We start from the raw sequence: 25,313 nt of genomic DNA, 5'->3' as shown, positions 1-25,313 counted from the left end.
GTGGATTGCACCCTCAGCAAGTTTGTGGATGACACTAAACTGGGAGTGGTAGATACACTGGAGGGTAGGGATAGGATACAGAGGGACCTAGACAAATTGGAGGATTGGGCCAAAAGAAGTCTGATGAGCTTCAACAAGGACAAGTGCAGAGTCCTGCACTTAGGACGGAAGAATCCCATGCACCGCTACAGACTAGGGACCTAATGGCTAGGCAGCAGTCCTGCAGAGAAGGACCTAGGGGTGACAGTGGACGAGAAACTGGATATGAGTCAACAGTGAGCCCTTGTTGCCAAGAAGGCCAGTGGCATTTTGGGGTGTATAAGTAGGGGCATTGCCAGCAGATCGAGGGACGTGATCGTTCCCCTCTATTCGACATTGGGGAGGCCTCGTCTGGAGTACTGTGTCCAGTTTTGGGCCCCACACTTCAAGAAGGATGTGGATAAATTGGAGAGAGTCCAGCGAAGGGCAACAAAAATGATTAGGGGTCTGGAACACATGATTTATGAGGAGAGGCTGAGAGAACTAGGTTTGTTTCGTCTACGGAAGAGAAGAATGAGGGGGAATTTGATAGCTGCTTTTAACTACCTGAAGAGTGGATCCAAAGAGGATGGATCTAGACTATTCTCAGTGATAGCAGATGACAGAACAAGGAGTAATGGTCTCAAGTTGCAGTGGGGGAGATTTAGGTTGGATATTAGGAAAAACTTTTTCACTAGGAGGGTGGTGAAACACAGGAATTCGTTACCTAGGGAGGTGGTGGAATCCCCTTCCTTAGAAGTTTTTAAGGTCAGGCTTGACAAAGCCCTGGATGGGATGATTTAGTCGGGGATTGGTCCTGCTCTGGGCAGGGGGTTGGACTAGATGACCTCCAGAGGTCCCTTCCAACTCTGATATTCTATGATTCTATGATCTTCCCCAGAGCACGATAGTAGCCCAGTTCTAGAGGGAACTTGAGAGGTGCCACCAGTGGCTCCTTCTGCCATCTGTCTCGACACTTTTGGTGTCCACTGCTTAATTCTTCACAGCAGTTGTGATCTTCTACTCTTTATGGTCCCATACATAGCATGTGCATCCTAGTAACATCATGTTGGGCCGTGCTATGTCTTTCAAAATACCTTCCTTGGGTTCTGAGAAACAGTCTCATTAATAAGAGACTATTTTAAAACTTTTTTTTTTCCAAAAGGTGGACTTCTGTGGGACATTAAGCATGGGTTTCAATTTTGTTTAAGGTAGATAAATATATAAGCTTATGGAGGTTGACAGTGTCATTTTAAGTGTCAGGGAACTAATCTTACAAGATACTGAGTCCTCAACATCTGTTCGTCAGTTGGAGTTGAGGGCACTCAGCACAAGGATCAGTCCCCTTATCCTTTTATTTTATATCAAAAATAGAAGAGCCAGGAAATGTACATATTTTAAGTTCTCATGATTTATTCTATTGCCTCTGTCTTCGTTGGTTAACCACATGTCAAATGCCAAGACTCTGAGCCAAAGCTGAATATATGTTTTATCTGTCTAGGTCTTTTATGCTGTCTTGGACCAACTCTACCATGGGGAACATCCTCTAAAGAGGTCAACCACAGAAATTTTAAAGGAAACCCAGGAGAAATTTTATGGATTACCATATGTACCAAACACTGTGAGTATAACATTTCATTCTCATTCATACTTTAAAAGAAAAGGAAAGTTTGGAAATGCTTAGGCCTTGTGACTCTAGCAGGCTGACTAAGCTGTCATCCCCTTTCAGCAGAATCTTAAAATCTCCACATTTCCTATCAATATAATTCAAAACAGAGGCTGCTTACTGAGGTTTTTGGAGTAAATATCCAGATGTGCCACTACTGGAGTTGAAATTTTTCAGTTTCAAAACTTCTGTCAAGCTACTGTGCCTGTGTGTGCCTGCATTTAAATATAATCTCCTTGCTTCTGTGATGAGAATATGGAGTCAGTACTCTATTAGTACTGTATTTCAGAATGACCAAGAGCTTAGTGGAATTAGTTTGTTTCTATATTTTTGGGACTGTGAAAAACAGCAGTTTTGGTCCTCTCTGACAGTCCAACAGCCAATTTGGCAAATGAAGCAAATTATGTAAAACCTGCTGTATGTTGTTAGCATTCAGAGAATACAAGATTATTAATCCTTTTTCTGAATGTGTGTGTTTTAATTATGAGAAAATTATATTCTGAGTATGCAAAACAGTTTATCCTTGCAATTTAAATCACATTTTAAACAAACAAACAAAAGTGAATCAATTGTTTAGTTATGCATGTCGTTCTTATACTCTATCCTATCAAATCCTGAACCCAGGAGTCCAGCCTGAGTAGCCGTTCACCCCTCCCATAATGTAGTTGTGTTCTTTCATTGCTTGGTGCTGCGCAGGAACCGAACAACCCTTCACCATAAAGAATGGGGCTCCAGTTCCCCTAAAGGGTGTGCATCCTTTCCCTACAAACCCTTCCTGCTCCTTAGGCAGCAGCTAATTCCACTTCCATGGCCCCCTCCTCAGCCACAGAGTCAGAGGCAGAATATTCCTAGATAATAGAATTTGGTTGTATATTGTCTTTAATACTCAAACTTTATTGTTCAAATACTCTTAATATAGAATGATTAGGCACGTGGAGGCATTTAATAATTGTTCAAATAATCTTGAACTTTAGAACCCCTATCCTCCTGCAAATCCCTAAGAGTGGGACGTTGGAGAGGTTATCAGGTAAATTCCTTTCTTGCTTTGAAAATTGTCTTAATCTCCACCTTCAGAATTTATCCACAGGATGGTGCCTGTAACATTAAGCAGCATCTTGTAGTGCAGCATAGCATCACCATTTTAGTACAAGATTTGTTGTATGACTTGATCTCACTGTCTTTGCCAGTACAGAAGTACTAATAATTGAATTATATTGTCAATATGTTGTCTAGTTTCTTATATTCAGAATTTGAGGGCATCTGGGCTAGGACTTTTAACACATTTAATGCCTACATTGCGCTTATCAAGAAACTACACTACAAGAACAGTAACTTTTGTAGCATAGCTCTTGCTACCTGATAAGGTGGAGGTGCAGGAGGCATCCCACAAACTCTGATATCCTTCAGAGCATCGGACTCAGTAAAATTGCACTATCAATTAATGACGTGATCATTGAACCAGCAAAGGTGGTGTGGCACACACCTGCCACGTGTGCTCCCGCCCTTAAAAGGATGGACAAGATGTGTTTTTTCCCAGCCAAACGGACAGAATTTTTATTTAGTCATCCAGCACCAAATCCACTGGTTGCCCAAGCAGCATCAGAGAGAAACAGGCAACACCAGATATGATCTTTTCCACTTGATAAGGAAGCTAAGGACTGTACTGTTGGCAGAAAGACCTTTTCAGCTACCAGCCTGCAATTCACAATAGCAAACTGTCAGGTGCTTTTTGCCAAGTACAGCCTTGTGAACTACAAGATAGAGTTTTCAGATAAGATTCCACGTGAGAATCATAGAATATCAGCGTTGGAAGGGACCTCAGGAGGTCATCTAGTCCAACCCCTTGATCAAAGCAGGACCTAGCCCCAACTAAATCATTCCAGCCAGGGCTTTCTCAGGCCTGACCTTAAAAACCTCTAAGGAAGGAGATTCCACCACCTCTCTAGGTAACCCGTTGCAGTGCTTCACCACGCTCCTAGTGAAAAAGCTTTTCCTAATATCCAACCTAAACCTCCCCCACTGCAACTTGAGACCATTACTCCTCGTTCTGTCATCTTCTATCACTGAGAACAGTCTAGGTCAATCTTCTTTGGAACCCCCTTTCAGGTAGTTAAAAGCAGCTATCAAATCCCCCCTCGTTCTTTTTTTCTGCAGACTAAATAATCCCAGTTCCCTCAGCCTCTCCTCATAAGTCATGTGTTCCAGTCCCCTAATCATTTTTGTTGCCCTCCGCTGGACTGTTTCCAATTTTTCCACATCCTTCTTGTAGTGTGGGGCCCAAAACTGGACACAGTACTCCAGTTGAGGCCTCACCAATGCCAAATAGAGGGGGAATGATCATGTCCCTTGATCTGCTGGCAGTGCTCCTATTTATACAGCCCAAAATGCTGTTAGCCTTTTTGGCAGCAAGGGCACACTGTTGACTCATATCCAGCTTCTCGTCCACTGTCACCCCTAGGTCCTTTTCTGCAGAACTGCTGCCTAGGGACTCAGTCCCTAGTCTGTAGCAGTGCATGAGATTCTTCCATCCTAAGTGCAGAACTCTGCACTTGTCCTTGTTGAAGCTCATAAGATTTCTTTTGGCCCAATCCTCCAATTTGTCTAGGTCCCTCTGTATCCTATTCCTAACCTCCAGCATATCTACCACTGCTCCCAGTTTAGTGTCATCTGCAAACTTGCTGAGGGTGCAATCCACACCATCCTCCAGATCATTAATGAAGATTTTGAACAAAACCAGCCCCAGGACCAACCTTTGGGCTCTCTGCTTGATACCGGCTGCCAACTAGACATGGAGCCATTGATCGCTACCTGTTGAGCCCAAGGATCTAGCCAGCTTTCTATCCACCTTATAGTCCATTCATCCAGCCTATACTTCTTTAGCTTGCTGGAAAGAATACTGTGGGAGACCGTGTCAAAAGCTTTGCTAAAGTCAAGGAATAACACGTCCATAGCTTAGAGGACAGTTTGAAGTACTCATCTAAGAGGGAAATGTGACTGTGAAGTCATCACTGCAAACAGCCTTCAATGCGGCTGACATGGCTGCTTGGTCAGTAGCTACTGCTGTGGTTGTGAGAAGAGTGGCTTACTCATCAGGGTTCCTGAAGGAGAGCTAAGTCACAATAGAGGATCTGCCCTTCAGAGGAAACTTAGATTTTTAGTGAAAGGTGAACAAGTCCCTATGTTCGTTAAAAGTATCCAGGGGAATTCTCTGCTCCCTCCGGATTTATGCAAGAGACAAAAATCAACTACTGAACCATTTTTCCATCATAGGCCTTATGAGCCCCCAAGGGAGTGCACACAACTACAGAGGCTTAGACAAACAACTCCTTCTGCCTCCTCCTTCCAACTGGAACCTAAGGGGCTGCAAACCATTTCCGTAGCCTAATTTGTCTAACTTTTTCTGCTTTGGGGGCCATTTAGCCCACTTCTTTGACAACAGGCAGAGCATTACATCCAACAGATGACTTCTTGATATTATCCAAACAGGATATACAGTAGAATTTCTCTCCCTTTCCCCTCCTCATCCACTGTCTCGATCTCTCTTCAGGGATCACTCTCACAAGGAGATAGACTCCCTTCTTCAACTGTGAGCCACAGAACCTGGGTTCTCCCCTTTACCATGGAGGAGGATTCTGTTATAAGTACTTCATAATTCAAAGAAAAAAACATAAGCCTACAGCAACTCGGTGTCTATATCCTAGCAACACGATTTAGAATGGTAAGTTGGCAGCAGTAATTCTATTATTAAGCAAAGGACACTAGTTCATAATTCACATGAAGGATACCTGTTTTCATGTACCTCGCTTGCACACAGGAAAGTTCTCAGGTTTACCATAGGTTCCTATCGTTAACAATACAAGCTTCTTCGCTTCAGTCTTGTTACAGCCCCAAGGCTGTTTACGGAAATGATGTCAGTGGCAGCCCACCTTCACCTCAAGGGACTCTCAATATTTCTGCCCCTCGACAAACAGTTACTGACTGGGAGATCTCACTAAGAGGTCCATTCTGCAACAAGAGCTCCTATTCTAGCTGCATCAGTCTCTGGGCATGTCTGTAGACAAAGAGAAATCGTTATTAGTCCTCACATAGACAGAAGAATTCATTGGAGCAACACTGAACTCTGTCACAGCCAGAGCTTTCCTGCCAGAGGACAGATTTTTGACAATGACAGCAATGGTCATGGAGCTTCAGGCCAGTCCACAGACCTGGGTTCAAACTTGTCTCACTCTTAGGCCAGTGGCAGCCTGTACTTATGTAACACCATTTGCAAGGCTCCGACTTTGTGCCTTAGCTCAAAACTTAGCTCAAAACAGTGTACATCCCAAGCAGAGACTGCATGGAAAAAGAGCCATCGCTCAGAGAATACAGGACTCAGTAAACTGATGGGCAAACAGCCACCATGTGTGCACAGGAATTCCTTTCACTCCACCACCACCACCACTAGAAAAAGTATTAATTCTGGATGCCTCCTCCCTAGGCTGGGACATCCATCTGGACGAACAAATGGCAGAAGACACTTGGACACCTCAAGAGTTCAGAATGCATATAAATCTGCTATAACTGCAAGCAGTCCGCAGGGCTTGCAAATGCTTCCTCCCATGCACAGCGGTGAGACATGCACAAGTACGATTGAACAAGTCAACAGTAATCTATATCAACAGACCAAGTGATGCGAAATCCACTCCATTATGGGCAATAGCCGTCAACCTATGGAATTGGTGCATCAGTTACCACATCCCTCCTGGAGCAATGCAAAAAACTTGTGGACAGCCTTAGCAGATTCCTATCAAGGGACCGTGAATGGGAACCACACAATTTGATAATACAGCAAATGTTCTACCTATGGGGGCACCTAATATGTGAGCCCGTTTTAACGTAATTTAGATGGAACGTGAGGCTGTGGCTTCCTGCTGCTGAGCTAATAGCTGCTGCTTGGCAGCTCTTTTAATATGACTGTAGACGAAGGCCTTAGGCTTTAGGCCTTACAGTATGGCTGCAGACAAAGGCCTTATCCTTACAGAGCCCTCCTGGCTGACCCACTGTCTTTCATAAGAAGGCTTCCCTATGACTTTACCCTACATGTACAACCAATGTGATCTCAGAATTCCATTTAAACTAGATTGACTATCTACCTGTCTTCTCACCAAAACTCACCAGACAGGAGACTTCATATTCTGGAAGTATGAAGAGTGTTAGCGTTCTATCCAGGCAGAAAAAAATTCTTTTGAAGGTTTCCCAAGCTAATTATATCCTTTTACTGAACACATGAAGGGAGAAGCTATTTTGGTGCAGAAACTACCCAAACATATCTCTGGCTGGATCCTGCTGTGTTACGAAGTGGCTGGCACCTCTCCTCCCTAGCGTATCAGGACTCACTCCTCTAGAATGCAGGTGGTGTCAGCGAAGTTCCCCTAACTGAGATTTGTAAAGTTACAACTTGGAGTTCATTTCATAGCTTTGCAAAATATTACATTGTAGTGCAGACCTCAGCAGCTGATGCGGCAGTGAGCTCGGCAGTCTTCCATTCACTGACTTCCTTGAGGTCCTCCCACCCTCGTCCATAAGGAAGACTGCTTGTCAGTCACCCACAGTGGAATACAGATAGGGTCCAGAGCTTGAAGAAAGAGGTTACTTGTCTTTCTGTCACTTGAGTTCTTGGAGATGTGTGGTCCTATCTATATTCTCTTCCTCTGCTGCAGCTCTGGCCCATTGCAGTAGAGGGAAAACTGGAGAGGCAGTGCTTTCACACTGCCTTATTCTCTCACTCTACAGCATGAGGAGAGGAAGTGCACAGGCGTGGTCTTCAGAAAGTCTCGCCTGTGTGGAACGCATGCATGCCCACAGTAGAATATCGAAAGGGGCCACACAACATGAAGAATTCAGGTTACAGAAAGGTAAGTAACCTCTCCTTTGAGCTATAGAGAGTATTAAATGTAGCACAAACCAAATAACATACTTTTTGCTTTCCCATCAGTGCCAGTAATAATTAAAAGACTATTGTGTATTTCCAGTAGTCTTTAACTCAACGTTTATATGGCTGTCAGAAGAGCTTTAGTAACATCTCGAAGAATCACAGTTACTGTAGGATAAATAACTTGTTTTCTGCTCCTGAGTAGGGGAATAGAATTGAATAACTCAATTATACATTTTGGGTTTATTCTCTTCCTGACATATGCATGTAACTTCTGTTAATGCTAATGGAAATTATCTGCCCATGTTGAGAGGAGACAACTTTGAGGCAGCAATCATATAGTTATGAAAAGACAACAGTGATGGACTAAATTCTGCAGTTTTCTTCATCTAGTGCAAGCCCGTTGACTTCATGTGGGTTGCATTGTATGTAGGTCAGCACAGACATTCCTGTTACATCTAAAAGAAAAGAGAATGACACAGTTCTTCTCAAAGCCTGGCTTTAAACACTGCTTTTCCACATTCAGTTGTGAATTGCTCTTAAATTGTGGTTCCACCCTAAATAGTGACTTTGTAAAAATGAACCTGTGGAGTTCCATATTAATTGTTTGCTCTTCATAGCAAACTTTCTCAGTTCTCAAGTAGATGTATGTTTCTTTTTGTTTCTCCTTCACTCCCAGCTCCATAAACTCACCCTGGGCTCTGAAAACTTGTGTGCACTATAAAAGTTACTCAGTGCTGACAAGATTTCAGCAGTAGATGCAGCTGAACTATTGTTGAAAGCTGTTTAGCCAAGAGCCGTTGATTCAGCTGGATCCCATCCATCTCACATACCCTTACATCTAATAGAGATTCTGCAGGCTGAACTAGATCATAGAACCACAGGGTTAGAAGAGTGCAAGGGTCATGTAGTCTAATCCCCTGCCAAGATGCAGTATGTGTTGTATCTAAACCAGTGATACTCAGACTGAGGCTCAGGAGCCGCAAGTGGCTCTTTAATGTGACTCCTGTAGTTCTTTGCAGCAACTGATATTAAAACACTGTGCAGTTTAATTATTAATCAGTTGTAGAATACTTGGTCAGTCGTTTTGCTGTGAGAGTAATATGTATCTAAAAATAGTAAATGAAACAATGAATTCACACTACTATGGGTTTTTCGGGTAATGATCACTAATTCGGCTCCTGAACCACTGAGGTCTGAGTATCACTGGTCTAGAAACCATCCAAGACAGATGGCTATCCAGCCTCTTTTTGAAAACCTCCAGTGAAGCAGTGTCCACAACTTCCTTAGGCAGTTTTTTCCATTGTCCTACTGTTCTTACAGTTAGGAAGTTTTTCCTGAAATTTAATCTAAATCTGCTATGCTGTAATCTGAACCCATTGCCTGTTGTCCTGCCCTCTGTGGCAGGAGAGAACAACTTTTCTCCATCTCTTTCAAGTAGTTGAAGACTGCTATCATGTCCCCGCCCCCCATCTCCTCTTTTCCAAACTAAACACAGCCAGTTCCTTCAGCCTTTGCTCACGCTTGCCTTTGATCTCCTATGTCGCTCATCTCTGGATCCTTTCCAGTTTCTCTACATCCTTTCTATACACTGGTGACCAAAATCAGACATGGTACTTCAGCTGAGGCCGAACCAGCCCTGAATAGAACGGTACTATCCGCTCCTGTAATTTGCATCCTATGGCTCTGTTAATACAACCCAAAATTTCTTTTGCTTTTTTTACAACAGCATTGCATTGTTGATTCATGTTGATGTGATCCACCAAAACTTCCAGATCCTTCTCAGCAGTGCTGCTGTTAAGCTAGTTATTCCCCGTTCTGTATTTTTGCATTTGTTTTTTCTTCCCTAAGTGTAGCACCTTAGGATATGTCTTCACTACCCGCCAGATTGGCGGGCAGCGATCGATCCAGCGGGGATCGATTTATCCCATCTACACGCAATAAATCGACCCCCAAGCACTCTCCCGTCGACTCCTGTACTCCATCGCCATGAGAGGTGCAGGTAGAGTCGACGGGGGAGCGGTAGCAGTCGACTCACCTTGGTGGGGACACCACGGTAAATCGATCTAAGTATGTCGACTTCAGCTACGTTATTCACGTAGCTGAAGTTGTATAACTTAGATCGATCCCCCCTAGTGTAGACCAGGGCTTATATTTGTCTTTGATGAATTTCATTTTGTTGTCGACAGCCTGGTTCTCCACTTTATCAAGATCCCTTTGAATTTTAGCTTTATCCTCCAAAGTGTTTGCAACGTCCCCTAGCTTTGTCTTATTTGATCAGTGTGCTCTCTATTCCTACTTCCAGGTCATTAATAAAATGTTAAGTAATGCTGGACCCAACACAGATCCCTGTAGAACTCCAGTTGAGATCTCCTTCCAATCTGACATAATTCCATTAATCGTTAATCTTTGTTTGCGGTTGGTTAACCAATTATTCCTGAGGGAATTCTACACCAAAAAAATTAAAATTCTGCACACAATATTTTAAAATTCTGCAAAATTCTGAAAATTTTACTGGTCAATAAAAAAAAATGTGGAAGCTCCAGCATGGCAGTGGGGAGCACAGGCCACTGACTGCATGGAAGTGAGAGATCACCCTGCAGCCCGCCCACCCCCGCCCCGAGACACAAACTCAGCAGTGAGGCTGCACATGACCCCAATACAGTGTAAGGGCTGGGCCTGCCCCAGAAACACTCCGGGGCCCTGCTCTTCCATGACAGGCGCACCAGGTATGAGCAGGCAAGCTCAGCCTGGCAGGATCCAAGTGTGGGGGGATCCAGATGTGGGGTAAGAGGGTTCTGTGTAGGGCAGTCTGGGTGCAGGTGGCTCAGTGGGAATTCCGAGGGGGGAATCTTGAGGCACAGGGGCTCTTTGGGGGGTTCCAGGTGCAGGGGCAATGGAACTCTGCAGGGGGTCCAGGTAAAGGAGGAGGGCCTGGCTGTGGGGGTCTCAGGCTCAGTGGGGGGGGCTGAGTCTGGGGGATATGGGGCTTGGCATGGGGGGTCTGGGATGTAGGGGGCTCAGCGGGGGAGTCCAGGTGCTGGGAGAGTGCGGCTTGGGGCGGTGGGGGTCCAGATGCGGGGGGCTCTTTGGGATGATCCAGGTGCCCAGAGGTTGGGGCTCATTAGGATGGGGGTTTGAGTGTGGGGGCTCACCGGGTGGGGGTCACAAAAGCTTATACCCAAATAAATCTGTCAGTCTTTAAGGTGCCACCTGACTCCTTGTTGTTTTTGTGAATACAGACTAACACGGCTACCCCTCTGATACTTCTTCATTGAGCAGCAGACCCATACCACCCCTGATATTTCTTTTTTTATCTGACATATTTGTAGAACCCCTTCTTGTTGTCTCTAACATTTCTTGCCAGTTGTAACTCATTCTTTGCCTTGGCTTTCCTGATTTTGTCCCTACATGCTCGTGCTATTCCCATGTTCGCTTCCTTGGTGACATGCCTCTCCTTCCACTTCCTGTATGTATCCCTTTTGGTTTTTAGATAGCTAAAAAGCTCCTTGTGTGGCCACATTGGCTTCCTGTGACTCTTATCTTCCCTCTTCATTGGAATAGCTTGATCTTGAGCCTCTAATATTACATCTTTTAGGAATTGCCAGCCCCTTTCAACTCCTTTTCTTCCGAATTAGTCTTTCCATGGGACTTTGCCTACTATTTCTGAGTCGATTGAAATCTGCCTTTCCAAAGTCCAGTGTCCTGGTTTGCTATTCTCATGTCGTCTTTTCCTTAGGATCTTGAATTCTTATCAGATCATGATCACTTCCTCCCTAGTTCCTGACCAGCTTTTCATTTGCAACTAATTCATCCCTGTTGGTGAACACCAGATCCAAAATGGATGACCCCATAATTTCCTCAACTTTCTTAATCAGAATGTTGTCCCCTACACATGCTAAGAACTTGCAGGACATATTATGTTTTGCTGTATTAGTCTTCCAACAGATATCAGGGAAAATCCCCCATTAATACTAGCCCATGTGTGTTAGCTAATCTTGTTACCTGGTTGAAGAATGCCTCATCCACTTCCTCTTCTTGATTTGGTTCTCTATAATAGACCCCCACCATAACACTACTGTTATTGTTTTGCCTTTTTATCTTTACCCAGATACACTCAGTAGGTCTGCTGCTCACTTCCTCTTAGATCTTGGGGCAAGTGTATACATTCTTGACATATAGTGCAACACCTTCTCTTTTTTTCCCATACCCATCCTTCCAGAACAAGCTATATCTCTCAATGCTGGTGCTCCCACCAAGTCTCTGCAATGCCAATTAAGTCATAGTTTTCTTCAAAGACCATGACTTCCAGTTCATCCTGCTTGTTTCCCATACTCCTGGCATTGGTTTACAGGCACTGAAGATATTTGGCAGACTGCCCTGTTGCTTTTCTTCTTGCCTCTTTAATGCAGTTGTGGTTTCTAGTCCCTTCTCCAGAATTTAGCCCCTTCCCCTCACTAATACCTCTGCAGCCCATTGTTTAAGATTATAGAATCATAGAAATGTGGGGTTGGAAAGGACTGCAAGAAGTCATCTATTCCAGCCCCCTACTGTGAGGCAGGCCCCACTCTGCCCCTAGACTAACCCTGACAGGTGTTTGTCTAACCTGTGCTTAGGGGATTCTACAATCTCCCTTGGAAGCCTAGCCCAGTACTTAACCATTCTTACAGTTAGAAAGTTTTTCCTAATATCTAATTTAATTCTCCCTTGCTGCAGATTAAGTTGATTACTACTTGTTCTACATTCAGTGTACATGTAGAACAATTGATCACTATCTTCTTTATAACATCCTTTAACATATTTGAAGACTGTTATTAGGTTCTCTCCCCCCCCCCCCCAAGTCATTTTTTCTCAAGACTAAACATGCCCAGTTTTTTTTAAACTATCGTTATAGATTGATTTTCTAAACCTTGTATTATTTTTGTTGCTCTCCTCTGGACTGTCTCCAGTGTGTCCACATCTTTCCTAAAGTGTGGCACCAGAACTGGACACAGTCCTGCAGCTGAGGCCTCACCAGTGCCAAATAGAGTGGGATGGTTTCCTCCTGCCTGGCATATGATACTTCCAATAGTACACCCCAGGGTATTAGCCTTTTTCACAACTGCATCACGTTGTTGGCTCATATTCAGTTTGTGATCCATTATAACCTGCACTCTCTTTCTGCAGCACTACTGCCTAGCCAGTTTTTCCCCATTTTATATTTATGCATTTGGTTTTTCCTTCCTGAGTGTTTTACTTTGCACTTGTTTTTTATTGAATTTCATCTTGTTAATTTCAGACCAGTTCTCCAATTTATCAGGTTATGCTCTTAGTGGCATCTGTGCAGGCTGAAAACAGTGGGGTTGACTATGTATAAATGAGGGCCTAATTTGGTCTAGAGGGCCTCTGTTACTAGTGATCATGTCTGACCTGGAAATAACTCACCTTAATTATCAGAGCCCAGGTGAGTGTGGCAGATGTGGGGGACACTAATGATCAGTTTGACTTAGGAATGGAGAGAAATTGGTATAGAAATCGGTGAAATTCAACGAATAAGGTACTATACAATGCCAGTGTTGCAAAGTTAATTTTGGGGGGTAGAAAGTAAACTTTGCGCTTGTTACCTAACTACTTTTGACTTTATGCATAAAAATGAATAAAAGCCCAGATTATTGAGAAGATTTTTTTAACGAAAGAAAGCAATACCAGGTTCTAAGGGAGCAATACCAGCAATCAGTTTTCGTTCACCTCTCTTTTTAGATCACAGCAAAATAAAACAATTTTAATTTGGGAAAAGAGATGGGTTTTTGGTGAACAGTGTTTCCTCCTATTATGCACTTTATTCAACATTTAGTGGAACTCTTTCGTTGTATTCATATATAATATGCATCAGAGCTAGCATGCACAAATTGTTGTAATTACCCATGATAGGAGAGTACATGTTTTGGTTTATATAACTTAGGATAGCAAGCCTTTTGATTATTTTCTGGGCTGCTGAATAATCTGACAATACACTTGATTTGTTCCAATACTGTTAAAAATGCAGTATTTCAGAAAGGTCACTTCTATTAGTGACCTAAAGCTTCCCTTAGGCAACAGGTTTAATTATGCTTCCTACCTTTGTCCACAATGCAGTTTGGTTCATAGCGTAAGAAGTTTTCTTCATATTTAGTAGGCCATATCAAAGAGAAACACTTTGTTTCCTATTTGATGTTTTTGCTAATAAAGGTATTGAGGCTTTAAGGTATAATAGATCCTTTTTCTACTAAGTAGTGTAGCTACTTGAGCAGACACTGATGCAGCTCTGATTATAACTTGTTAGTTTCCTGAAGAGTCAGACAGCCATTTGTCTACTTTTTGGATTTGGTATAACCTCTACAGAGTTGTTGCTACTTTTGCCAAGTTGGAAACCCCAGTTATTTACAAAAAATTCAGATCCCTGGACTAGCTCTCAAATGGGCTTTCTTAAAATATACTATAAAATCAAACATAAGAATGTAAGTATGGTGAGAGGAAAATTAAATACGCATGCAATGAACTTTATAGAAGTTTGTATAAATAATAGCTAAAAGCAATTTGGAAAGGACTGGTGCCATGCTGAGTTAAACATTCAATTCAAACCTATAACAATGGTTAGAACTTTCAAAAACTCATGAAGTCACTCTAGGAGGGTTTTTTGTTTTTTTGTTTTTCCCCGTTAAAGTGTTTCAGATCACCTTCATGACAAGGAAAATACTGATAGCAAAGTATCATGAAATATTTATATTCCAGCAATATGACATTATTCACTGAACAACTGTTTCTGTGGCCACAGAATGTTTACAGAAATTGTAAGACAGAGAAGCACTTTTAAGGAATTTCTTTTTACAAGTGTTACCTCCATGAAACTCAAACAAATGTTTAGCAATATTTATGTGTAATGGAGCTGCTTTTTAAAGAACTATGAAGAAGAAATTTGTATATCTCCCTTACTGGTAATACTTTTAATTAACTTTTATAAATCACTTTGGGGGTGGAGGGAGGAAAGGGATTAAACTCTATTATTTAGTCGGTGCATAAAGTGAAATTCTCTCACATGCCAAACTCCCATTATTTTCAGGACAGAAGGACAGGTCCTACATATACTTAATAGCTCAATTATATCTATTATTTATATTTCAGTGGGGGGTAGTAATCCCAACTGATAACAAGGCCCTATTATTTGAGGTGCCATATAAACATATAAAGAAAAGGAGTACTTGTGGCACCTTAGAGACTAACCAATTTATTTGAGCATGAGCTTTCGTGAGCTACAGTGAGCTGTAGCTCATGAAAGCTCATGCTCAAATAAATTGGTTAGTCTCTAAGGTGCCACAAGTACTCCCTTTCTTTTTGCGAATACAGACTAACACGGCTGTTACTCTGAAACATATAAACATATGGTAAGAGACAGTGCTTTCCCTGAAAAAGCTTTGCTTTAAATAGAAAAGACAGTCAACGTATCGGAGAAAGGAAGTTGTATCAACCCCATTTTTACAGATAGGGAACTAAGCCTCAGTGAAACTTGTCTTCACTGCAACAGTTAGCTAGACTTAACATGCTCAAATGAGAGCAAGCACAATTCAAAACAACACTCGAGTTAAGCATGGGGCTGGGTCTACCCTGCATACCATTGGCGGCAATGTATAGTGTGAAAAGCAGGCTGCCTCCGCACTCTGGTGTGTAGCTACATGTGTCAGAGAGAGGCTCTGGCAGGGGGAAGCAGCAGGAAAAGGCTTGCAGCAGGGAACTACCAGAGTCTTTCCCTGCTGCTGGTACACTGCTAAAAATAGGGGAGGCACTGAGTGGGCGTGTAGAGAGTCATGTAGGATATGTACCCTAAGGTTCTGGTGTGTCTTTATTCGATTTGCCTAAAGCAGTCTCTGCACTGCTGTTTATACCTGTACTGGCAGAGCATCCAGTGTATGTACTCCACATGCTGCTGTCAGGAGTGTGCAGTGTAGCTGTACCCTGGATTAGCTGCTGTTGTAACTGAAGTTGTTGCATCCTGCACCGCATTACTAGCTCAAGCATCAGTATTGCTCAAGCTTCAACCCACCTACCTACCCACCCCTGACAGGCTAGTTAGATGGAGCGTAAAGCACCACTTAACTCGAGCTAGAGTTTTCTGTGTGTGGTTGGGAGTTGTTAGGTTATAGTTATAACCCAAGCTAACTGCTATGAAGATACATCTTTTGAGTATGTCTACACTTTGAGCTAGGGGTGTGAGTCCCACCCAGCTCCAGGAGACATCATCTGTGCCAATTTTGATCAAGCTAGTGTGTTAAAATTGGAGTGTAGTCATAGCGATGAGAGTAGCAGAAGGGGCGACACTCGGTTTTCAGAGCACTGGCTTGACCAGAAATTACACCTCCAGCTCAGCGTAATAGACATACTCTCTGGTTTGCCCAAGGTCGCACTGTAAGCTGTGGCAGAGTCAGGAATTGAATCCTGATCTCCTAAATTCCAGTCTGGTGTGTTAAGATATTCAGGCACAAGAACAGACTGGTACTAAAATAACATTCATTTACAATACTAAATGTCGCATTTTGTGGGTACAGAGGTTTTACCTGATTAAGCTGATATATTGGTAAAGATGTGTTTATAAAGTATATCGATTTTTACTAGTAATTTTAACTTCTTACAATAATTTAGTTCAAAAAGGGAAACTTATATTCATCACAAGTATTATTTATATATGTTACCTTAAAGCATTGACTCATTATTTAATTTAAGCCCAGTGTGTTACTAACAGAAGGTACTGAAAGATGGACTAAGACCTTAGTGGGGCTCTTGGTGGGAAAGGATCTGCCGATATTGACCTGATTGTGGGCCTGAGACATTAGTATTACTCATTCATGCCTGGTAACATGCTCTGTTTGTGTGTTTATTGCATGTGTGTATATGTTCAAAGCTATATATCAGGATAGAAGGGATGAATTTGGAAATTCTAAGGTTTGTGTATGATGTCAATATTTTACTTTAGAAAGCTATCATTTTATTGTAAAATGTGTAATACTACTAAGAAAGAGAGACAAGGTAGGTGAGGTATTATCTTTTGTTGGATCACCTTCTGTTGGTGAGAGGGACAAGCTTTCAAACCAGACGGAGCTCTTCTTCAGGTCTGGGAAAGGAACTTGAAAGCTTGTCTCTCTCACCAACAGAAGTTCGTCCAATAAATGATATTATCTCACCCACCTTGTGTGTCTCATAGCCTGGGAGCGAAACGGCTACAACTACACTGCATAATACTGCTAGTATAGCCTGTCTTAATTTACTACTTGTTCAGTTTAAATATCCTAAATCTTCATTTGACTTTTGTCCTATCTGCCTGCCTTCCAGTCAGGATGTTAACGTGAACATCTAATAAAGGTTGTGAAGCAATGCTGAACCATAAATGTAACCTTTTGAAGTACATATTCTTCTATATCTCTCAAAGGGCAATTTTCATCACATAGCTTTTGTACATTTGAGTCGTGATGATCAAGTCATTCAGTAGGTTAAATTTAAAATGTTTACATTTTTGTTAATAATTTAAATAATTCAACAACCATATGGTACATATCTAGAAACACTTAAGTGGTTAATTGCATATTAAATTCCTTTCCTCTTCCCCAATATAAACAACTGCAAAAATATTTACATTCCCTGTCTTGCTAGATTTATTTATGACTTTATAAGAAAAACACAGAAGTGTTATAAATTGAAACTTTAATCTCTTGTTTGACTCACTTTCTAAAATGTCAGTGGTGTCTTAGTTGGTTTATCTTACATACTATCCCACTCCTAACATCAGAAAGGCACTTCACTGTAAAAATTTGAACTATTGTGACATTAGCCAAACTAGTGGGAAATAAGAAGTCGTTTCTTATAATTAAGTTAGTTATTCCACCCAAAATCAGAAGCTGCAACTAGAGAAAAAGGGTTTTTTTAAAAATTCTTTAAAGATCTTTTTCATCTTTTTGTTTCTCCAGTGTTATGCTGATGTAATTCTGTTGAAATTGGCAGAGTTTACACCAACATTAAACTGTAGTAACACAATAGTGAATCAGACCCAGCATATAGAAAAAAACCACCTCATCCCAAAACAAGTGTATCAATGATAAAACCACCCACTGAAATTCTGTGTATTTAAAATGAGAGAATGTATGGCTGACTAATGCTCCTCCAAAGAGTGTTCTTTATTTAAAATAAAATAGTGCATGAATGCCTTGGTTTTCTTCTAGACCAAACCATACCTCTCAACTTTCAAAACTGAGACACAAGCTAAGAAAATGTGTGACAAATCACCAAATTGTGGAACACCTGCATTTTGTGACATAATTATCAGATCATCATGTTTTTTTAACCAGGTTTAGGGATATTTTCTCATTCTGTGAATTAAACTGGTATTTTAAATAGAAAAGTTAAAAAACAAATTTCATCATTTGCAACCATAAGGACTCCCCAACACTCATGGCTTGTTAGCAGATCTTGAACCATGGAGTTTCAGATTCCCAGTGCAGACTTCTACTATTTGAGCTACACTTTGTGGGCCTTCCACTAGAAAGGCACCTAACGTAGACTTTGCCATTGAGTTTCAGAACTAATTGTCAAACAGCACTAGAAGGTTGGAGATTCTTTTCCTGGCTCTGGCAGGAATGTATGTATATTGGTTAGAGTCTTGGTAGCCAAGCACACAGATTTAGCTTGTTAATTCTTGGCGGCAGAGTGGATGAGACTAGGATTTGCCATACTAGAGGCCTGGGCACTATTTCCCAGGTCTGCCCTGTTCAAACTCTCAGTTAACTTCTTTATAAAGTGGGAAAGAACAATACTTCAGTGCCCTCTTGGTTAAGGTATGAAGGCAATAACGAGAGCTCTGAAGGAGCAGAGAACAGCAGAGAGGCTAACAGAGGGAGTTTGCCTGGGATCTGTCTGAGAGGAGGTACACTAAGTGCTGCAAGGGAGAGATAGGTCAGTGGTTTGATCATTGGCCTGCTAAACCCAGGGTTGTGAGCTCGATCCTTGGGGGGGCCATTTAGGGATCTGGGGCAAAAATTTGGGCCTGGTCCTGCTTTGAGCAGGGGGTTGGACTAGATGACCTCCTGAGGTCCCTTCCAACCCTGATATTCTATGATTGTAAGTACACAGAAATATAGACAACAGTTAGTAAAGGTGAGACCAGAACTCCTGGTTCCCAGCTCAGTGCATCTTCCTCTAGGCTGAAAAGACGTGTGTGGACACTTTCTCTCAGGTTTGTAGAATATTGCCTCACTAGGCAGAACAGTGGAACAGTGAGCCTGTTAAGCTAAAATACATAATGCCCCACAAAAGCCAGTTTGCTTGGATTTTGCACTGAACAATGTACCAATTCTCCAGAATAAAAAGTGGCCCCAAAAGAGGGCAACACAGTGTTTGATTTGCCTAAAATTGCAGCTCCTCACATTGCTCCTCAGATTCTTGAATCTACAAATGTGGATCACTTTGCAAATATTGGGCCTAGATAAAGCAAGAAGGCCTGCTAAGAGCCTGGCTTATACAATAGCTTTTATAATTAACCAGGAGCTCGGGCGGGGGGAAGGGGGTTGATGACTTTCAGCAGTTTTTCCACCTCATGCTGGCGCCCAACTTCATGGACTGTAGGAGCAGCAGCATCAAGCTGGCGCCAGATCTATGGCTTCTCCACCCAACGGTCCCTGCAGGAAAGAGGAGCTGGCTGTTCATCTGCTTGCATCTCCTGCCAGGGATAAAAATTTAATTGGGCAGGGAGGGCCCACCAAATATTACCTCCACCAAATATTTTTACTTATGGAAAGTATTTAGCAACTCTTCTGCTAAGATTTAATACAGTAGAAATTTTAAATTCAAAATAGTAAATGAAGGGAAAAAATATTTACATAGTTAATGTTGGATCTTGTAATATTTACCCTGTGATTTGTCTTCAAACTCAAAACTGAATGGACACACTTCATCTGCTTTGAAATAGTGGAAGATTTATGGAGACTAAATAACAGCATAAACTTTCAAAGAGTATTTTGAAAGGTTCAGGCACTTCTCAAGGACAAATCAAACAGTATTTGACTGGATTAGCACAGTCACTGAGTTTTTTTTTCTTCTAAAAGGAAATAGTAGTCTAAACAGTTTCAGTATTTTACAGCACTAATGCCATTAAATGAAAACAAAGACTAGCTATAGATCAAATGAAAACTAGTTAACAATGGAATGTAATGTTACACAATGCTATTTGCAACTCATTTTCCCTTCTAAAATTTTGGTTTAGCCTCACAAGGACTATAGCTGAATTTTGTATTAATTGATTTTGTTGTACTTTTGAACATTTGCTAAATCTCAGAATTCAGTCTAGACTTGATAGGTATAGGCTGGAAACATCTTCAACCATACATAACTGAAGTGTCAGCTAAACTTTTAAAGTTAGTAAAAGGATATCACTTATTAATAGGTTGTAGGGAACTGTAGTAATATCCTTAAAGTGTTGTGCCATACATTGAGAATGCAGCAAATGTGTATCTTAATTTAAACTCCTAAAAAGACTTTCAATTTATTTTTGTTAAAGTACAGCAGGGTTTTTTTATTAGAAAGGATGAAAAGCCATTGCATATGGGATTTTGGAAATTCTTCAGACAAGATAATCAGGGAGGATTGATGGTATGTTGATAGAAAGCAGGCATCTTTAACTAATAATTTCAGTGGATCAGTCACGCACCTTTATTTCTGTCAGCTATACTATACAAAAAACAGGCAGTAACATGACCTGCAGATGGCATATTATTGTAACCTCTGGGCTATGCTATAAAATACACTGTTTAATAAACTCCTGGAATGTCTTCATGGAACTTTTTCATAATTATTACATATATTCCTAGAGTAGATGATGTACTCAGAATCTTCATTAACTTTCTTGCAGCTTAACAGAAACATAACCCTGTAATAAGAAGTGCGTCCTAAGTGTGTATGTCTAGCCTGCAGGTTTTCCAACAGGGAAATTCGTGTGTCAGATCTTTTTTATCGATATGGAGAAATCATTCAGCCCTGGAAATTGGAAATCAAGAGTGTAACCATAAGAAATTTTAAAAAATATAGTTTTTAAGCTGCAAGATGCATATCTAATTTAAGTCCAGTTAAGATGGTATTGTCTTTTTATGAATTATAAAGTTACTTAAGGGAGCATTAACTGAGATCTACTGAGAGCTGGAGTAGGGAAATTGGTAATTGCTGCAAGGAGGACAGTAATTGGAATCTACTTTGTGTGGGGACGTTACAGTAGGTTGTGGGAAGAGAATGGTGACATACTAGAGCTACTTGTGTTCTGCAGTGAGAGACAGTCTGAATCATAGAATCATAGAATATCTGGGTTGGAAGGGACCTCAGGAGGTCATCTAGTCCAACCCCCTGCTCAAAGCAGGACCGATACCTGACTAAATCATCCCAGCCAGGGCTTTGTCAAGCCTGACCTTAAAAACTTCTAGGGAAGGAGATTCCACCACCTCCCTAGGTAACGCATTCCAGTGTTTCACCACCCTCCTAGTGACAAAGTTTTTCCTAATATCCAACCTAAATCTCCCCCACTGCAACTTGAGACCATTACTCCTTGTTCTGTCATCTGCTACCACTGAGAACAGTCTAGAGCCATCCTCTTTGGAACCACATTTCAGGTAGTTGAAGCAGCTATCAAATCCAAAACGGCCCAAAACGGGACACAGTACTCCAGATGAGGCCTCCCCAATGTCGAATAGAGGGGAACGATCACGTCCCTCGATCTGCTGGCAATGCCCCTACTTATACACCCCAAAATGCCATTGGCCTTCTTGGCAACAAGGGCATACTGTTGACTCATATCCAGCTTCTCATCCACTGTCACCCCTAGGTCCTTTTCTGCAGAACTGCTGCCGAGCCATTCGGTCCCTAGTCTGTAGCAGTGCATTGGATTCTTCCGTCCTAAGTGCAGGACTCTGCACTTGTCCTTGTTGAAGCTCATCAGATTTCTTTTGGCCCAATCCTCTAATTTGTCTAGGTCCCTCTGTATCCTATCCCTACCCTCCAGCGTATCTGCCACTCCTCCGAGTTTAGTGTCATCCACAAACTTGCTGAGGGTGCAATCCACACCATCCTCCAGATCATTTATGAAGATATTGAACAAAACCGGCCCCAGGACCGACCCCTGGGGCACTCCACTTGATACCGGCTGCCAACTAGACATGGAGCCATTGATCACTACCCGTTGAGCCCGACAATCTAGCCAGCTTTCTGTCCACCTTATAGTCCATTCATCCAGCCCATACTTCTTTAACTTGCTGGCAAGTATACTGTGGGAGACCGTGTCAAAAGCTTTGCTATAGTCAAGGAACAACACGTCCACTGCTTTCCCTTCATCCACAGAGCCAGTTATCTTGTCATAGAAGGCAGTTAGACTAGTCAGGCATGACTTGCCCTTGGTGAATCCATGCTGACTGTTCCTGATCACTTTCTTCTCCTCTAAGTGCTTCTGGCCTCATTACTAAACACATTTTAAAGTCCAGCCTACACTGAAACCTAGCTGAGGGACAGCTGTGTTATACTCAGGTTTCTTGATATGGTGGTATTTGCAGAATGAACAAAACTTTGGTTACATTATTTCGTTAGGTGATTTAGGTTAGACCGGGTAGGCAATCTATGGCACGGGTGCTAAAAGTGGCATGCAAGCTGATTTTCAGTGGCACTCACATTGCCTGGGTCCTGGCCACCGGTTTGGAGGGCTCTGCATTTTAATCTAATTTTAAATAAAGCTTCTTAAACATTTTAAAAACCTTATTTACTTTACATACAACAATAGTTTAGTTCTACGTTGTAGAATTATAGAAAGAGACCTAAAAACGTTAAAATTTATTACTGGCACGCGAAACCTTAAATAAGAGTGAATAAATGAAGACTCGGCACACCACTTCTGAAAGGTTGCCGACCTTGGGTTAGACTTATCTAATGGTAATTGCCAGGATTATTTCCTTTTCTTAAAATCAGTGTGGCACTTGCCACACATGGGATATGACCCCATTTTTCACTACCAACCCAGTTGTCCATAGCTTTGTTTAAAAAAATCCTTTGGTACAATAAATTTTATAGCTAATTCCTTTAATACCCTGGGATGTATGTCCTATCCACTGGCAGTTTTAAAAATATATTTAACTTTTGCTAATATTCCATTATCTGTTCTTGTCTCTTCAAGTTATATTATATGCCCTCATCATCGTAGTATCTGAGCGCTTTCGAGGGTACATTAAGTGATGTGACTGGCTAGCATCTGTTATATGTAGTTTTTTTTTCTTATCTGTTCCTCTCCCAAGGAAGTTGTGTGGGAATTTTTTTTTTACTAAATATATTAGCAAAGACAAGGCGAAACAAGTGCATCTTGTGCTTGTAATGAAAAATGATGCTGTTTATGTTGGTTCTTACATTGGGAGTTGGTTTCACAGTGTTGGCCTAAGAAAGCTCTTTGTCCTGCACATTTGTGGTACAGTTTCATTTTGCTTGTGGAGTGGAGCTGTTGATAGTGGTACTCATCCTGGAGCTATAGGTGATCTTTTAGTTACCCTGGGCTCTGGCCATTAAGGGCCTTTGAGATAATGAAGACATTTGAGATGGTATTCTGTGGGAAGTCACTGTAGGAAATGGAGGGACAGTTCTATGTGTTCACAGTAGCCTGTGTTGCTGAAGAGAAATGCTGCTGTGTTCTTTACTAGTTGACGTTTATGATGGTTATTGAAATTAAACCTTGCTGAGGAGCATAACAGAGGATTAAGTATTTTCCTTTCATGCCAAACTCCTGAAAACGGTTTTCTTTTATAGCAGAAAAAGCAGATGTATTCTTTCAGTTTTTCATAAGCAGATATATTTGGAAATTATTAAGATTTTAGGCATGTGAAGAGTGATTCAACAGTAAAGTTTTTTCCATTCTTGGGAGAGCTGTAACCTTTCAAGCTAAAACTTCAAATCCTCAATCTGAAGACTTAATATAGAATAAAATAAAGACTGACAAGTTTCCTGCTTCAGGCTTCTAAAAATGCTTGCCTTCTGATCTGTTTTTAAAATGTGTTTTCAGTTTAGTGATTATGGTTAAAATTAAGGGACGAGTTAGAAAAATTGTAGATGTTATGTATAAATGTTGCAACCGCAGTACTTTTATTGCAAGCTGAAAAATCTGAATTCAAGCTGAACTTAATTTCAGGCCCTGGACTGTAGGAGGTAAGAATAGTTGGAGCTGGATAAAAAAAATCATTTCATTTTTAAGAGCTTGCACAAGTCCCTTTGTGTATGATTTTTGTATATTTCACTCCATCAAAAAATTAAAATTGATAATATTTCTCTGACTTTTAGTGACTGTGGCTTTATGCCTTGCAAAACAATTTGAGTAGAAACCTCTCGTTAAATGGGAAAGACAAAGCAAGAAGAAAGTTTTTGACTCATGCTGATATTGTAGGAACCAGGAGCCCATTTTCCAAACAGTGCTTTGGGAGTTGCATGGCTAAATTCCAGCTCACTGCTTTTGAAAATGTACCCCTCAGGGTTTTATTTCTGGCTGTTTAATGCTGAACAGACAACATGCTGCTAGCTCCTGTTTTTTCTCATCCCCTCACATGGATCTGGATCATGGAATTGGCCACAATTCTTTCCCTTGATTTGAGGCAGTAGGACTGATAACAAGCCACAGTTTTATCCACCAGAAGGCCAGCATTTCGTTTGACCCCACTCCAGTCTCTGTTCTGTGTTAGGTAGTTCAGAAATGCACCAGCACTAGATGGGAGTACCTCAAAGCACTTTGTATATCTCAGCTGTCGTCACTTTGATCAGCCTCTTCCCATTCTTATATCTTACTTCTGGTAGGCTCCCAGCACCCTTTCACTCTTCTGCTTAGCCTGCCTCAGCACTTCTTGGCATCAGGGGCAGGAGCAGGGAGCCGACGCCTGTGGACCTTGGGTTCTGATTCAAAGCATCTGCAAAGCTACCGAATTTCCCCCAATTCAAAACGTTCCTTAAAACTTCTTTGGAATGATACCTACAAACAATTTGACAATGGTAGGCCACTGGTGGGCGGAAACCACTGCCTATCATGCTGTCCAAAATTGTCTCATTGTTTCCTTTGTGACAAAGTTCCTCCTCTGCCTCGCGGGGACCTGTGCTTTCTGTCAGATTTGCTCGCCTCAGAGGTTCACGGCAGCCTTCAGTTTGGCCGCTTTTGCTAGAGGCTCAAACGTGCCATTCACTCAGCTAATCTCATTATTGGCCAGCATGGGGGAAATGGAGAACAATCTCCAGAGTTTCTGTTGTCCCACCTAGGGGGTCGGGGACAGGCCAGATCCCTTTCCAAATGTGACCTTCCCCTCTGGTGTGTCTCACAGAACAGATCAACTCCTCCTGTGTCAGATAGGGAGTTGGGGGAATAGGGGGAACCTGGGCCCACCCTCTACACCAGGTTCCAGCCGAGGGCCCTGTGGATAGCAGCTGTCTACAACGTCTCCTGTATCAGATGCGTGACAGCTGCAACTCGCTGGGCTACTTCCCCATGGCCTCTCCTCAGCACCTTCTTTATCCTCACCGCAGGACCTTCCTCCTGAAGCCTGATAATGTTTGTGCTCCTCAGTCCTCCAGAAGCACGCCTTTCTCACTCCCTGCTCCTTGCATGCCCCCCACTAACTGATGGGAGGTCCTTTTTAAACCAGGTGTCCTGATTAGCCTGCCTGCCATAAT

The 25,313-nt window shown here is 41.9% G+C and overlaps 1 protein-coding gene across 2 annotated transcripts in view; it reads left to right on the top strand.

Annotated features, from left to right (window-relative positions):
- MIPEP (mitochondrial intermediate peptidase) overlaps positions 1-25,313 on the top strand; it is a 134,479-nt gene that overhangs the window by 78,877 nt on the left and 30,289 nt on the right. For both annotated transcript variants that reach the window (XM_084624662.1, XM_084624661.1), the window contains one exon: positions 1,520-1,639. In XM_084624662.1, coding sequence (XP_084480788.1) covers positions 1,520-1,639 — 120 coding nt within the window. The remainder of the gene's footprint in view (positions 1-1,519; positions 1,640-25,313) is intronic.

Source organism: Lepidochelys olivacea (assembly GCF_965140295.1).
Source record: "Lepidochelys olivacea isolate rLepOli2 genome assembly, chromosome: 1".
NCBI lineage: Eukaryota > Metazoa > Chordata > Testudines > Cheloniidae > Lepidochelys > Lepidochelys olivacea.
Note: the sequence above shows the minus strand (reverse complement) of the source record. Positions and strands in the feature narration are given on the sequence as shown.